The sequence below is a fragment of the Geotrypetes seraphini genome, chromosome 2 (genome assembly GCF_902459505.1).
Source record: "Geotrypetes seraphini chromosome 2, aGeoSer1.1, whole genome shotgun sequence".
Taxonomy (NCBI): domain Eukaryota; kingdom Metazoa; phylum Chordata; class Amphibia; order Gymnophiona; family Dermophiidae; genus Geotrypetes; species Geotrypetes seraphini.
Window position 1 is genome coordinate 397,510,605 of NC_047085.1, and position 17,590 is coordinate 397,528,194.

The 17,590-nt window shown below is 43.0% G+C and overlaps 1 protein-coding gene across 3 annotated transcripts in view; it reads right to left on the bottom strand.

The window, feature by feature from the left end:
• The window catches only part of DNAH11 (dynein axonemal heavy chain 11), a 596,997-nt gene that overhangs the window by 421,715 nt on the left and 157,692 nt on the right, over positions 1–17,590 (bottom strand). For all 3 annotated transcript variants that reach the window (XM_033930891.1, XM_033930892.1, XM_033930893.1), the window contains one exon: positions 1,419–1,641. In XM_033930891.1, coding sequence (XP_033786782.1) covers positions 1,419–1,641 — 223 coding nt within the window. The remainder of the gene's footprint in view (positions 1–1,418; positions 1,642–17,590) is intronic.

The following is a 17,590-nucleotide window of genomic DNA, read 5'->3' on the forward strand; positions in this document are numbered from 1 at the left end:
GTCAGCAAAGCAGTGGCTTGGAGGAGAGAGCAGCCACAGGAAACTCAGCCTGGTAACTGTCAGCCCAGCCTTAACTTGCTGGCCTTACCAATGTCAGCAAAGGACTATGGGAGATCACATCAGTTATATCTGACCTTGGGGCATGTCAGTGTATACACCCTCAGAAAATTACATCTAAAGTATCAGGGAGTAACAGACCTGAGATTCTAAATTAGTGCTAAGGTCTGGTACTTAAGATGAACACTAGCCCCAGCTAAATGCTCCTCCACAGAATTCACATACATTAAGCATCAGGCCGGACTGGATTGTTTATCAAGAAGGTATGCTGCTTGAATGGGACAAAGAAGCCAGACAGACTAATCCCATCCATCATTCCTTTAAGTGTCACGCCTTCCTTATCAATTAAACTAACCATTGTTTCAAACAGTTTACAAATTATAAACAAAAAGATACTGGGAAATACAATAGTTTCTAATTTTAGAATAATATTCCAACCTATAAAAGCCTCCTCTCTGCAACACCCCCCTCTCTCTCCTTGAAACTTGAAGCCTGGACCATCACCCCTCCCCCTTCCCGCTCTCTTTCCTCTTGACTCTGTATGCAGGTAAACTGTCCTCTCTCTCTCTCTCTCTCACACACACACACACACACACACACACACAAGCAGTCTCTGAATCCACTCTGTATTTGTAAAGCTTATTTCTATTTCTTTCTGTATATCTGTAACCCAGTAAGCCTATTTCTATATAATATATTCTTTGTGCAATCACTTCTAGCTCTGCTTGTCATTTGATTTCACTTCCCTTTGGGGCTTGTTTGCTTCAACGTTACCCCTCCAAAACCTTACATTTTGGGGGCTAAACCTTACAGTAGCCAGTGTTGTGGCTACACAAATCCTGATGCCTTGCTCCTTCCCGGGTTGTGTAGACGGCAAAAAATATATTGAAAGTGAAAGCCTGCTAAATGCAGTTGGCTGCCTACACAATCAATGAAGGAGCATAGCATCAAGGTTTGTGCAGCTGTATTTTCTCCCCCTCTTCCCTCCATCCCCTGCAGTTCAGTATCTCTCTCATACTCACCCTCTTCCCTCTCCGTTCCAGTGCAGGACCGTCTCAGGACAAAAATGCTCCCCTTGAGACATGCCACCTAAAGCTCCTATCCTATCCACTGTGTCACAGTCAAGCAGGGAAAGCAATAGACAGAACACAATTTTGGAGCTCTCTGAGTCTGCACTGCCCACACATAGCTTGCTACAGTCCTGCCCCCATGGTCTGACATCTCTCCCTTTCCTCTAGCCACCCCTCATTTTCTTTCCCCTTTGTCTAACACATCTTTTGCTTTCTCCAGCTGTCCCCTTATTCAGTAATCAATTGGAGTTGGAACGAACCATCAATAGTAATCTAATATTTTAATCTTACCTCTAACTTTATATAAATGTGTTCAGGCATCTTTTGCTCATAGCTTTCTAGCAGAGCAATTGTCTCCCTCAGTGGTTCAAACAGGTCATCTGTAGCTTGGTGTCTGTCTCTCACAGCAAGAAGGTGTCCCATTATCTCTAGAAGTCCACTATAGTCCCCTTCATTCACCTTCTTTTGAAGTCCTGCATCTGTCACCTTTATAAACTCTTCTAGATCAGTCAGACTGTAATAATTACAAAAAATTATCAAGCTAAATAAAGTTGCATAGAAAGGTTTAGGCACTCTTGGTCAAATAGTACCTTTCAATGAAAACTTAAAAGGGTATTTGCTTTGCAACAAGGTAATTATAATAAGTTTAAAAAGATTTGGGGGCCATTGACAATTTATTCTAGTGATCAGACATCTTAAACACCAGAATATTGGATAAGATAAGGGGGGGGGGGGTGAGATTATGACGGATAATATATTGATAGTTATTATTTATTGGTATATGGGTGGGAGGGGTGGGTTTCTTATATAATTATTTATTTGGAATAATACAAATAAGAATGTCAAGTGATGAATTAAGGTATTTCTGAATGAATGTTGTACACTTGTTGTAATTTTTGAAAATGAATAAAGATTTTTTTTTTTAAAAAAGAAAACTTAACTGAACAGAAGTTGACAATCTCCACATGGTATTACTTTAAACATCCTTAAACAAAGAAAATGTAGTAGGAGTTTATATAATAAACTTTACTGTGGAAATTATTCAACTCAACTATAAAACACAGGATCCAACAGTCTATTAATTTAAAAAATATATATATATAATATACCACCTCTTGTTACTAAATTATAAGTGAAATGTGAAGTGCTCAGACCCGCAACCCAGTGCTTCAATATAATGAATTAAGCAGAGGTCGCCATCGGGACCATCATAGCACTCATACAGTCCCGCGCCGCCCTAAGGGCTCCTTTTACAAAGCCGCGCTAGGGCCTTAACGCGCAGAATAGCGCGGGCTAGATTGCTGCATGCGCTAGCCGCTTCCGCCTCCTTTTGAGCAGGTGATAGATTTCCGGCTAGCGTGCGCTAATCTGGTGCGTGCGATAAAAACGCTAGCGTGGCTTTGTAAAAGGACCCCATAACAGTAAAATCACTGCAAATAAATGTATCTTTAATACTGTTGCGGTTGTTCAATCTCCGCCAACACTCTGGCTTTGTTCATATGATAAAGTAAAATCCCAACCAGATGTTTTTATCCAGTTCCCCTCTACTCGAGTTTCACTAATGTAATACTTCATCAGGAAGGATAACGCTGTAGAGGAATAACCTGAAGGGAATTCCTCCAAAGCGTTATCTTTCCTGATGAAGCATTACATTAGCGAAACTAGAGTAGAGGGGAACTGGATAAAAATGGCTGATTGAGATTGAACAACCGCCCAGTATTAAAGATACATTTATTTGCAGTGTTTTTACTGTTATTTTTGATTGATTTAGGGTGGTGCGGGACCGTGGGATTGCTATGATGGTCCTGAGGGCGACTTCTGCTTAATTCATTATATTGAAGCACTTGGTTGTGGGTCTGAACACTTCTCATTTCACTTATAATTTAGTAACAAGAGGTGATATATTATATATATTTAAAAAAAAAATGTATAAGACTATTGGATCCTGTGTTTTAGAGTTGAATTACTTTAAATATAATATTTTTCTGTAAACTTTAAAACATAACAACTTTTTGCTGATTTTACCAGTTTGAAAATTAAGTGAATATGAGAGGTACAAAAGTTTAAATAAATCCAGCTCCTGTATTACTATTTTTTAAAGTTGTAGAGCTGGGTAGGCCTTCAATTATTTGGGTGAAGACAGTTCAATGGTTGAATACTCTTACCCCTCTAACCTCTCAGCATGTCATTGCTTATCTAATTTCAACTATGGGCTCTTTCAAGCAACTGATTCACTCTTACAAAGCAAGGGGAGGCTACAAAAAAAATCTCCAAACATTTCTAGTTAGCTATTTCAACTGTCTCTAAATTGTTTAAAAATGGAAGATACATGAAAATGTTGAAATCAAGACAAGATCTGGAAAACACAAAAAAAGAATCTTTGCTAGAACTTCCTAAAAGCTGCTCATATTTGCTAAACAGAACTTACAAATCAATGTGCATAAGCTGTAGAAAAATTTAACTGACACTGGAATAGCTTTCCACAGTGTTTACTTATACAACAATGATCTGCATAGGAGAGCTGTTAGAAAGAAATATTTTCTATGACTATCACAAAAGGCTTCCATCTAAGTAAGCATAAGAAAACCTTGATAATCCTGAAACTCTTTAGGTTGTTAACTTTAAAACTGAATAGTTTGGCCAAAACTACACCAGATACACACAGGGAATAAAGGCAGAACCATCTGAAGAACTCCTTGCCAACTGTTAAGCCCTAGAGTGGATCTATCATGTTTTGGGGCTGCATGGCAGCCAGTAGTACAGGATATGCATGTGATCATAATTCAGGCAATATTTAGATGGGACAATGGGTAGCCTGGATAGGTATAACATATTTTCTTTCTGCCCACCACCAAACTTAAAAATAAAATGCTGTACCATAGCTAGTGTGAATCCCCAAGCCCTACCAGCAGAAGACATCTAGGCCCCGATTCTGCAAACTGCGTCCTGATTGTATGCAACTGTAGGCGTCCTACAGCTGTCTAGCCAGCCAATTAGGATGCACATTTTTTTTTTTTTTTTTAAAAGCTCCCCAGAGAGTCTAGGGAGGCCCGCAAGCTAGGCGTAGCCTTAGGCGAATCTAGGTGGCCGTTCGCGACTCCCTAGGCCAGCAGGAGATGCCTACAATGTAGGCCAGCAAAATGCTGGCCTACATTGTAAGCAGATGCGGCCGCCATGATAAGTATAGCGGCCGACAGTCCCCCACCCCCACCCCACGAATGATCGCAGCAGGAGGGTTCCCAACCCCTCCTGTTCAAAGACCTCCCCAACTCCGCAACCCCTGACAATCATGACAGGAGGGAGCCCAACCCCGCCTGCCCGAAGACCTCCCCAACCCCCCCCCAAAGACCGTGGCAGGAAGGAGCCCAACTCCTCCTACCTGAAGACCTCCCCAACCCCCCCCTAAGATTGGTGCAGGAGGGAGCCCAACCCCTCCTGCCCGAAGACCCCCCACCCCCTGATGATCATGGCAGGATGGAGCCCAACCCCTCCTGCCCAAAGACACCCCCCCGGTTAACACCCCCCTCCACTAACCTGAAATTTGGCCGTCCAGCCAGGTCTTCCTACCATCCGGCCGGCAGGCCCACCTCCTTCGAAATAAGGCCTAAGGTCTGATTGGCCCAGGCACCCAAGGCCCCTCTTATAGGCGGAAGGGTCTTTGGGCAGTAGGGGTTGAGCTCCCTCCTACCGTGATCGTCAGGGGGTGGGGGATCTTCAAGCAGAAAGGGGTGGGCTCCCTCCTGCAGCAATCATTGGGGGTGGGGGTCTTCGGGCAGGAGGGGTTGGGCTCCCTCCTGCTGCTCAGGCAGGAGAGGCTGAGCTCCCTCCTGCCGCGATCTTTGTGGGGGGTGGGGGGCTGGCAGCCACAACCGCGGCTTCTATACTTATCACGGCAGGGAGATCCCTTGTTGCAATAAGTATAGCGGCAGCATCTACAGTAACTCGGTTCTGTAACCGGCATTTGTAACATGGATGTCAGTTACAGAATCAGGTATATTTTAGGCGGGTGTAGGCCCGATTCTGTATAGGACGCCCGTCCCGGGCATCCTATACAGAATCCGGGCCATCTACAGTTCACAAAACCCCCATCGGAAGACCACAGCATTCAGGAGCAGTACTCCCAGCCATTGATGCCAGCACCCTGCATATTCTCAGTTTTCACACTTACACTGAGCATGTGCAAGAACAGTACACATGGAGGGCCACCACTGATGGCTAAGAGCCCTGCAACTGACTGTTGTGGTTTTCTGATAGGGGTTATGGTACGTTGCAGATGTCTTTAGCTGGCAGGTATTAGGGATTCCCACCAGTTGCACTAATACTGCACTGCTTCTAGGCTAGCCTGAGCCAAAATTAGATGTGATGGATGGCTTAACCCTTGGTGGAATAAAGAATGGATTCAACTAAATAGCAACACCAAAAAGAAGAATCAAGATCTCCACAAGGTCACATCAATAAAGCCTCAAATTTCATGAACATCACTTTTGACCACCACGGTTGGTATAGTTAAGACTCCCTTCGTTGTGGTTTTCAACTAAATATCAACATATCCTAAAAGCTAATGTCCCACGGACAGCGAAGAAACTGAGGCCAAGAGAGACTGTATGTTTCAACAAGTCAACAATCTGAAATTTATCTCAAAATCAACCATGAAGTACTTACAAGAAAGAGATGAATGTTTAGCATGGCTTATTATTGAAAGTCATTGTAAAAAAGGGATTGGGGCTGAGTGGGAATTTTTGGGGAAAAGTACCTAAGGACGCAATGCAGATGCCCAGGGCCAAGGACCTTGAACGAGGACACTGTAAAAGAGGACTCAGGACTGAGTGGAAATTTTTTGAAGAAGGACCTAAGGACAAATTGCAGGGGTCTAGGACACAAATAAAACTGGCAAACAGGACTAACAGAGAACAACGGAATCCAGAGGGACAACCAAAAATGAGGAAACAGGCTGAGGACGAAACAGACGCACCACAGGAGGAGGATGACCGAGACGAGGCTTGGGGACTGGCAACTCCCGAGGGGGTCGCCAGGAGTGCCAAACCAAGAGGAAAACTAGCATGAAAGGCGAACAACCGGGACTTACACTGCCTGTACACTAATGCTAGGAGCCTAAGGGCTAAAATGGGAGAGCTGGAAGTATTGGCCAGCACAAAGGGCCTAGACATAATTGGAGTCACAGAAACGTGGTGGACTGATGACAACGAATGGGATGTGGCTTTACCAGGGTTCAAACTCTACAGGAGAGATAGGTCGCACAAAAAGGGTGGAGAAATAGCGCTATATATAAAGGATTCCATACCTTCAACCAGGATGGAAACAACAATAAGGGCGGATGACTTGGAATCACTATGGGTTAAGCTACCAGGAGGAAGAGGAGCGGACATAAAATTGGGTCTGTACTATCGCCCACCTGGCCAATCGGAAGAAATCGACCAGGACCTGGAGGCCGAACTGAGACAGTTATGCAAAAGCGGAAGTGTGGTGGTGATGGGGGACTTCAACCACCCGGGAATAGACTGGAGCATCGGACACTCTAACTGCATGAGGGAGACCAAATTCATGGAGGTCATGAGGGACTGTTTCATGGAACAGCTGGTCATGGAACCAACACGGGGAGATGCCACTCTTGACCTAATCTTCAACGGACTAGGGGAACCCGCTAAGGAGGTGGCGGTACTAGCCCCACTAGGAAGCAGCGATCACAACACGATCCAGTACAGGCTAGAAATTGGATCATCAAAGGTGAAAAGAACCACAACGACAGCACTCAACTTCAAAAAAGGGAATTATGATGCCATGAGGAAAATGGTGGGGAAGAAACTCAACGATACCGCAAGGAAGATGGAGTCCGTAGAAAAAGCCTGGACCCTACTCAAGGGCACGGTGCACGAAGCACAGAACCTGTGTGTCCCCAAGTTCAGGAAAGGGTGCAAAAAAAAAAAAAATAGAACAAAAAACCCAGTGTGAATAACAAATGCAGTGAAAAAGGCGATAAGTGATAAGAAAGCATCATTCAAAAAATGGAAAAAAGACCAGACAGAGGACAACCAAAAGGAGCATAAAAAACACCAAAAGGAGTGTCACTGAGTGGTTAGGAAAGCAAAAAGAGAATATGAAGAAAGACTGGCAGGGTACGTCAAGGGGAAGCAACCAGCTAGGGAGGAAGTGGGACCCTTGGATGATGGAGACAGAAAGGGAGTGGTAAAAGAGGAAAAGGAGATAGCGGACAGGTTAAATGAGTTCTTCACGTCGGTTTTCACAAGGGAGGACACAATCAACATTCCGGAACCCGAGGAGATCGTAAAAGGAAATCAGGATGAAAATCTGGTTCAACTAGAGGTGAGCAAGGTAGATATCCTCAGGCAGATAGACAGGCTAAAGAGTGACAAATCGCCAGGTCCGGACGGCATTCACCCAAGGGTACTCAAGGAACTAAGGAACGAAATAGCTGAGCCACTTCGACAGATATGCAACCTATCCTTAAAAACTGGAGAGATTCCGGAGGACTGGAAAATAGCAAATGTCACGCCCATCTTTAAGAAAGGCTCAAGGGGAGACTCGGGAAACTACAGGCTGGTGAGCTTGACCTCGGTCCCGGGAAAGATGATGGAAGCGCTAATTAAGGACAGCATCTGGGAACACATTGAAAACAATGGGCAGCTAAAGTCGAGCCAGCATGGCTTCTGCAAAGGCAGGTCATGCCTCACGAACTTATTATACTTCTTTGAGGGGGTAAACAGCCAGGTGGATAAAGGGGAATCCATAGACATCATTTACCTTGACTTCCAAAAAGCCTTCGACAAGGTACCACATGAAAGACTGCTAAGGAAGCTATGGAACCATGGGATGCAAGGGGTGGTCCACCGATGGATCAAAAACTGGCTGGCGGACAGGAAACAGAGGGTTGGAGTAAAGGGCCATTACTCAGATTGGAAATGGGTCACGAGCGGAGTTCCACAGGGGTCGGTGCTGGGACCGCTTCTGTTCAATATATTTATTAACGACCTGGAGGCGGGAACAAAATGTGAGGGTATTAAATTTGTGGATGACACTAAACTATACAGCAGGGTCAAAACCATGGAGGACTGCGAAGACCTCCAAAAAGATCTGACAACGCTGGAAGAGTGGGCCAAAAAATGGCAAATGAGCTTCAACATAGGGAAATGCAAGGTCATGCATGTTGGGAAAAAGAACCCGATGTTCACTTACAAGATGGGGGGATCACCGCTAGGGGTGAGCAACCTTGAAAGAGACCTGGGAGTGATGGTAGACACAACATTGAAGGAGTCGGCACAGTGCGCCACAGCCTCAAGGAAAGCGAACAAAATGTTGGCTATCATTAAGAAAGGTATCACGACCAGCGCCCGCACTTGGAGTACTGTGTCCAGTACTGGTCGCCGTACCTCAAGAAGGACATGGCGGTACTTGAGAGAGTCCAGAGAAGAGCAACTAAGCTAATAAAGGGTATGGGGGACCTCTCATATACTGACAGACTGAAAAAGCTGGGGCTTTTCTCGCTGGAAAAGTGACGACTTAGAGGAGACATGATAGAAACCTTTAAGATCATGAAGGGCATAGAAAAAGTGGACAGGGACAGATTCTTCAAACTATGGGGAACCTCAAGTACAAGGGGGCACTCAGTGAAATTGAGAGGGGAAAGGTTTAGAACAAATGCCAGGACGTTGTTTTTCACCCAGAGGATGGTGGATACATGGAACGCGCTACTGGAGGATGTGATAAGCAGAAGCACGCTACAGGGCTTCAAAGAAGGTCTGAACAGGTACCTGGAGGACAAAGGGATTGAGGGGTACAGATAAGAGTAGAGGTAAGGTTATAGGGATAGGATTAGAGGTAAATGGTAAAATTAGTCAGAGACCACTGTTCAGGCAGTGGGCCTGATGGGCCGCCGCGGGAGCGGACCGCTGGGCGAGATGGACCTCTGGTCTGCCTCAGCGGAGGCAACTTCTTATGTTCTTATGTTCTATAGGGATATTCAAGATTGATGGTTCTATACTTCCAAAAGAGTTAACTTTGTCAAGATGAAGAACACCTCATGGAGTTGTTAGTTGGATGGGAACAGCTAAGGGAAGAAAAAAAACAGTGGGCAAAACTGAAAGGAGTTATTTAGATGGTGTCATATCTTTGTGTTAGGAAAGTAGATAAAAGTAAGAAGAAAAGAAGGCTGCTTTGGTTTTCAAAAGTAGTAGCTGAAAATGTAAGGGAAAAGAGGTTAGCTTTAATAAATTATCATCAAATATATTTTATTGAGCAAATACAAAATCAAGAACAAAGAAAGAACAACAAGGTAGCTCAAAATTATATACAAAAACCCACCCTACCTCCCACCCTCCCCTCTCACTGATGCCAAACAAAATGAGTTACATAAAAGAATAATACCCTAACAATTCAAAAGGCGACTACGAGCCACTGGAGATAATGTAGACCAAAAAGGCTCCCAAATTCTTTGGAAGGCTCGTCCAGGCAATGAAGAAATGTCCTGAATACCTCTTCGCTCCCAAGAAAGCAACGTAATCATATAACTACGCCAAAGGGAATAGTCAGGAGCCTCCACTTCCATCCACTTAAGCAAGATGCACTTGATAGCAACCGCAGCCATCCAATGAAGAAATGCAGAAGCTACAGGTCTACGAGGATGAAAATGTAAAGAGGCTCCAAATAACACCAGGGCTGATCTCTGAATTGTAATACTCCAGATGTCATCCACAAAAAGAAAAATAGCGTTCCAAAAGGTCTGTATAAATGAACAAGACCAAAACATGTGACCAAGACCAGCATCTGGAGTACCACAACGCCGACAATCCGCAGTTGAGCAGAGCCCCGCCAAAAAAGCTCTCCGAGGAGAAATATATAAGCGAAGAGTCAATTTGAAGTGTTGTTCCCAAAAAATAGTATATTTACTATACAAAGGCAGCTTTTTAATAGCATTCAAAATTACTTCATCAGAAAATTCCATATTCAAATCTCTCACCCATGCATCCCATAATTTTAGACAATGAAGCATAGGGGATTCGTCTTTCAAATGTCTATGATAAAATTTCAACGGAACAGGCTGTTGGGAACCAAATGTAAAGGCCTCCATCAATAATTCTCGACAAGAAGCCAAAAGATGAGTATTTGACAAAGAAGAGATATAATGGCGAATCTGGAGATAGGCAAAAACATCTGTACAAGGTAAAGAAAATTCCTCACAAAGCAGATCAAAGGATTTAATCCGACCCTCATCATCAACTAAATGAAACAAAAAACGAATCCCCTTTGCTTCCCAATGCACAAAGCTAACATTGTCCACCCCAGGAGGAAAACAGGAATTATAATGCAATGGTAAAAAGGGAGAAACAATAGGATTAAGAGAATGAAACCTATAAACCCAGTGCCAAGCCCGACGAAGAGGGCAATGTAACAACGCACTGGGTGCAGATTTCCATTTAGAAAGCAAAGAAGAATGAAGAAACGCACTAAAGTGGGAAGAGGTGAAGCAAGAAAGTTCCAAAGAAGTGTTAGTAAACGTTGAGGTGCCACTAAAAAGATCATTAATAAGACACATACCACATGCAATCATCAAGAAACGTAGATTCAATAATCCCAAGCCACCTTTATACCAAGGGGAGGCTGCTCTCCTATAAGGTATGTGAGCCCGCTTGCCCATCCAAAGAAACCGCTGTACTATGCGCTCCATACGTTTTTCATCATTAGAAGAAAGATAGAGAGGAAGAACCTGAAAAACATAGAGCCACTGTCATATTATAAAGACTAACTCGACCCAACAAAGAGAGTGGAAAACCCCGCCATAACTATAGTCGCGATCCAAGGGCAGAAAACAAAGAGCTAACATTTAAAGAGTATAGATGAGTAAGATCCATAGGGATATATACCCCTAAGTAACGCAATTCAGATTCCGCCCACCGTAAAGGGAAGGAACCCCGCCAAGAAGTACGAACCGCTTGACAAGAGGGCAAAGCCAAAGATTTGTCAAGATTCAAAGAGAGGCCAGAATGAAAACCAAATTCAGATATAAGGTCTAATGCCAAAGGCAATGAAACTTCAGGATCAGTCAAAATTAAAAATAGATCATCCGCAAAAGCCAAAGTTTGCAAAGATTCACCCGCAACTCGAAGACCCCGCACCTCATCAGTATGACGTAAAGTACAAAGTAAGGGTTCTAAAAACAGCAAAAAAAGCAAAGGAGATAAAGGGCATCCCTGTCTAGTACCCCTAAGAATAGGAAAAGAATCTGTTCGAGTACCATTCACCAACAGAGACGCCCTCAAATTAGAGTATAAGGAACAAATTGCTCTCAAGTAGAATCCCCTCATCCCAACATATTCAAGAGTAGGAAATAAAAAGGACCAATTAACACTATCAAAAGCTTTGGAGGCATCCAGACTAACAAATAGCGAATCAATGTTCAATTCTTGGCAATGAGCCAGTGCAAAGAGGACCTTAAGCACACTGCGAACAGATTGTCGACCCCGAACAAATCCAATCTGGTCTTCATGTATAACAGATGGTAAAAGCGGCGCAAGACGATTGGCCAAAATACGAGAAAATAATTTTAAATCAACATTAAGTAAAGAAATTGGACGATAAGACCCCGGATCATCTGCTGCTTTACCAGGCTTCAATAACAAAGTAACCAAGGCCTCATTAGCATAACAAGGAAAGGAACCTCTATTGATAGCCGCATTGTAATAATCAAGTAATGGGCCACAAACACGGTGAGAGAGAATATGATAAAATTCACCAGAAAACCCATCCGGACCAGGAGCTCGACCCGACCTCAAAGATTTAATGGCAATCTGTAATTCCAATATTTGAAAGGGTTCATTAAGACGAGTCACCACATCCTCAGCCAAACGCGGCATACCTGATGAATGCAAATAATCAGATATGAGATTCCCCGAAATCTCATCTGGTGCTGCATAAAGTCGAGAAAAGAAATTAAGAAGTGTCTCTGCCACCTGTGATGTTTGGGTAACCTGATCCCCTCTAGAATTCCTAAGAGTCAAGATCGGTCGACGGCCCAACCGAGTATCAACAAGACGAGCTAATAACCGCCCCGGTCGGTTACCAAATCTATAAAATCTATGTTTATGAAAAGCCGCCCATTTCATAGACCGAGAATGAAGTAACGAATTAAGCGTAGCCTGAGTAGATAGATAGTGTTCCCGAGTAACGGGAGAAGGAGCAGTTTGAAAAGCACGTTTAGCTGCTCCCAAATCTCGTTGTAAAGTAATGATACTTCGATTAATACGTTTGTGTCTAGCACAAAGAAAGGAAATAATATGACCCCGAAGCACAGTCTTGGCAGCTTCCCAAAACAAAATGGGATCTTCCTGATGTTGTGCATTATTTTGTAGATAATCTTCCCATTGAGTCTCCAAAAAAGTTTGAAACTCCACATCTTGAGCTAAATAAAAAGGAAATCACCAAGAAGGGGCACGAACATATGTCGGATCTAAATTTATGTCTATCCAAATTGGAGCATGATCTGAAATAGCCAAAGGACCAATTTCCGCAGACAAAACAGAGGAAAACTGACCCATGGACACAAAAATGTAATCGATACGAGACCATGTATTATGAACTCTAGAAAGATGAGTATAATCCCGGGTCTCAGGATGCAAGAGACGCTATGGATCTACCACCGATAAAGTGTCACAAAAATCAGCCAGAAGACACCCTTGAGTCCTTAATGTAGAGGAAGAAGACCCCCGACATCTAATTCAGGATCACTCACCAAATTAAAATCACCCACCAAAAACAAAGGATCACCAGAATATTGGGAATGAAAAGCAACCAGGTCACGCAAAAAGGCAGATTCCAACGAATTAGGACCATAAACCACAAGTAGTAAATAACTCCGGTCACCCAGCGAAATTCGCAAAAGTAAATAATGACCCTCCGGAGATTTGTCAAGTACCTGTACACCAAGAGGGGAAGATTTTTGAAACAACACCGCCACACCCCTACAACATCCATCTGACGAAGACGCAAAATAAACCTCCCCCACCCAAGAACGCCGTAATTTAAGATGTTCCTCATCAGTGAGCCGAGTTTCTTGTAAACAAGCAATATCAACTTGATATCGCTGAAGCGCAGCTAAAATTTTAGTCCTCTTGATCGGAGACACAATGCCCCCTACATTCCAAGAAGCAAGCCTAAAAGGAAAACTCACAGTGGCCATAGGAAAGAAAGAAAAGGACTCAAAACCCAGCAATATCGTAATTGTAAGACCCCAGGAGCCCAGCCTCCCCCAAGGCCATTAGTACAATACACCAAGACATAACACAAAAGAAAAGAAAGAAACTCAAAGGGAGGCACCCCAAACAAGCCGAAAATAAGAAGGAAAGAAACAGAATCAGAAATACAATACCCCAAATTCCAAAAAGGAAGCAAACAATACCACAAATCCCACAAAAACAAAACCCAAGCATCAGTGAGAGTAAACCATCCCATCCCAATTCCCAAAAACCAACCCCCCACCTCCCAATCCAACAACCTAATCCAACCCCCCAAAACTCTATACCTCCGCATTAAACCCAGACTGAAAAATACCACCCTGTACCACATAAGTAGCACAAAGTGAGGGAGTCACTACTTCGTGATCAGGGCCTCCAGTCCCCTCCCAAACCACAATAAACAATAACAAATAAATAACAAGAAGAATAAATGCCTAATATTTTGCAGGCAGAGTACACCAAAACCCTTCTCTAAATGAAATGAAGTCACTCTCCTGTTAATGGGCCCAAACCCTACATTCACAACCCCACATTCTCACTCTCACAATGTCAAAAACATACCAAAAATAACAAAAATAAGAAAAAGGCCTAAAAAAAAATCACTTACAAATAAAACACATTGATACTTCCCACAAATAACCCGTCACTAACTAAACTAAACTAAACTAAACCTTGGGTTTATATACCGCACCATCTCCACGAATGCGGAGCTCGGCACGGTTTACAGGAAGAAAGATGAGAGAGGAACTACAGTGGAGAGATTAAAGAGTTAGGTGTAAAGGGGGAAGGTGAGAGGCCTAAGAGGGGGGAAGTGTTACAGTTTTGAGAATAGCCAGGTTTTTAGGTGTTTGCGGAAGAGTTGGAGGGAGCTTGAGGTTCGGAGAGGGGAGGTGAGGTTATTCCAGATCTCAGTGATTCTAAAGGGGAGGGATGACCCAAGTTTGCCTACATGGGAAATACCTTTTATGGAAGGGAAGGATAGTTTAAAAATTTGGGAGGATCTGGAGGAAGTAGGGGTTGGGGAGTTCCAGGATAGAGGGATAACGGCAGGAAGGATGCCATGTAGGATCTTGTAGGCCAGACACGCACATTTGAAGTGGATCCTGGGGATTACTGGGAGCCAATGGAGCTTAGACAGGAGTGGTGAGACGTGATCAAATTTGCTTTTCGCAAAAACAAGCTTAGCTGCGGCGTTCTGAATCCGCTGAAGTCTGTGGAGGCTTTTCTTGGTTAGGCTGAGGTAGATAGAATTGCAATAATCCAATCTGGAGAGGATGATGGATTGTACTAGGACTGCAAAGTGTTTTTGGTGAAAATAGGGTCTGACTTTCCTTAGCATGTGAAGGCTGAAGAAGCATTTCTTCACCAGGGATTGGAGATGTTCGTTGAAGGATAGAGAAGAGTCTAAGGTGACACCCAGAACTTTGCTTGAGAACTCGAGCTGTAATGGGGGGCCGGTGGACAATGGGATGGAGGAAGGTATACCATATCCCTCTATCCCCAAATACGAAGGCAATCACCCAATTATAAGACATCACAGAAAGAGGAAGACAGGCTACAATAACTGGAAGAATTAAGGGAATCTAGAAAAGTAATGGGGATGGGACTTGATATACTGCCTTTCTGTGGTTACAATCAAAGCGGTTTACATATTATATACAAGTACTTATTTTCTACCTGGGTAATGGAGGGTTAAGTGACTTATCCAGAGTCACAAGATGATGCAGTGGGACTAGAACCCTGGCTCTCAGGCCACTTTATTAACAATTATGCTATTCTTCCATGCCAATCAGGAAAGCAAAGATGCAATTGAAAGAAAAAAAAAATAGCCAATACAATAACATTGGAGGACTAAACTAAACCTTAGGTTTGTATACTGCACCATCTCTACAAGCGTAGAGCTCGGCACGGTTTACAGGGTTAGGTTGAAAAGGAGCTACAATGACAAGTCATTTCTTAGGTAAGTGATAAGAGGAAGTGTCAAAATGGCATTGCGAGGGTAAAGGGAAGGAATATGTAGAAGCTGATAAGGATAAAGCTGAACAGCTTAACAAATATGTATGTTCTGTGTTCATGGATGAAGGGCCAGGAGTAGTACCCAAAAGAACATGGGATAAAGCATGGTAAACCTGGACCAATTCTCAGAAGTCTGTGTTCATAAGCAGCTAACTAAACTAAAAGTAGACAAAGCCATGGGGTGTGATAGTATACTGTATATCTGAGAGTACTCAAAAAAGTTCTAGTGGCTTCGCTGTCTAACCTTTACAATGCTTCTTTAGAATCTGGAGTGACTCTGGATAACTAGAGAAAAGTACATGTGGCTCTTCTCCACAAAAGTGGAAATAAGGAGGGGTTTGGGATTTACAGATCTATTAGTATGACCTCTGTGGTGAATAAATTAATGGAAATGCTTCTAAAGCAAAGAATTATGAGGTTTCTAGAATCAAATGAACTGCAGGACCTGAAGCAGCATGATGTCACCAGAGGCAGGTCTTATCAGACAAATCTGGTTAATTTCTTTGACTGGGTGACCAAACAGTTAGATTTAGGGGGAACACTAGACGTGTTATACTTAGGTTTTAGTAAAGCCTTTGACATGGTTCTGCTTAGGCAACTGACAAATAAAAAGTGCCCTTGGCATAGGCCCTACAGTAGCTGACTGGATTAGAAACTGGTTAAGTGGAAGGAGGCAGAGGGTAGTGGTAAAAGGGGTTCACTCTGAAGAAAAGGATGTTATTGGCGATGTGCCAAAAGGATTGGGTTCTTGGGCCATCTGTATTTAACATCTTCGTGAATGATATTGTGGAAGGGTTGTCTAATAAGGTTTGCCTCTTTGTGGATGATACCAAACTCTGTTATAAGGTAGATACCCCAGAAGGTGTGGATAGCATGAGAAAGGATCTAGTGAAACTTGAAGACTGGTCCGTAAATTGGCAACTAAGATTCAATGCTAAAAAATGCAGGGTCATGCACTTGGGCTGCAAAAATCCAAGGAAACAGTGTAGTAAAGGGGATGAAATACCTTTGAGTATGAAAGAAGAGTAGAACTGGGGGGGAATCATATTTGATGTTCTCAAGATGGCCCAAAAAGTAGAAAAGATAACAGCAAAAGACAGAGGATGCTCAGGAGCATAGAGAGGAATGGCCAGCAAGAAAAAAGAGGTGATAGTGCCCTTGTATAAGTTTCCGGTGAAGCCCCATTTAGAATACTGTGTGCAATTCTGGAGATTGCACCTTCAAACAAGATGGAGTATGTCCAGAGGGTGGTTATAAAATCGGTTGGTTGTCATGTCACAAAGTGTATGGGACTGACTTGTAGATCTCAATATGTATACTCAAAGAAAGGTGGGAGAGAAAGGACATAATAGAGCCATTAAAATATCTCCATGGCATTAAAGTACAGGAGGAGAGTCTATTTCAATTGAAATAAACTCCAGAATGAGAGAGCATAGAATGAAGTTAAAGGGTAATCTAAGGAAATACTTTTTTTTTTTTTTACAGAAAGGGTGGTAGATATGTGGACTATCTAAATTCAAGAAAGTTTGGGAGAAACACATGGGATCTTTTAGAGAGCAGGAGAAAATAGTGAATGGTGTGGATAGGCAGACTGGCTGGGCCATTGGGCCTTCATCTGGTATCATGTTTCTATGGCATATAAGGAAACATAAGCCTGAGCTGGAAGAACTCTCCAGAGTGGAAAATAATTTCAAAAGGTAGAATTCAAAGATTCTTAACTGACTAGAGCAGGGGTGTCACAGACTAGTCCCTCCTCGAGGACCGCAAATCAGTCGGGTTTTAAGGATTTCCCCAATGAATATGCATGAGATCTATTAGCATACAATGAAAGCAGTATATGCAAATAGATCTCATGTATATTCATTGGGGAAATCCTGGAAACCTGACTGGATTGTGGCCCTCGAGGAGGACTTTGACACTCCTGGACTAGAGGAAAGATTTGGAAACTGTTATATCTGCCACAGCAGATCTTAAAAATTAGTGAGTGAAAGAGTGCCCAAACTTTGCTCCTTCCTTTTTAACTATTTTCTTGTTATATATTTTTTTTAAACCTAAATATAACTGTGCATTAAAATTTGCTGAAAGATGTTTAACTGTGGATTAAGGAGAAACTGTGAAACCACATTATACAAGGGGTGCCTAAACCTTTACACAAAACTGTATTATATATTTTGCTTCTTGAAT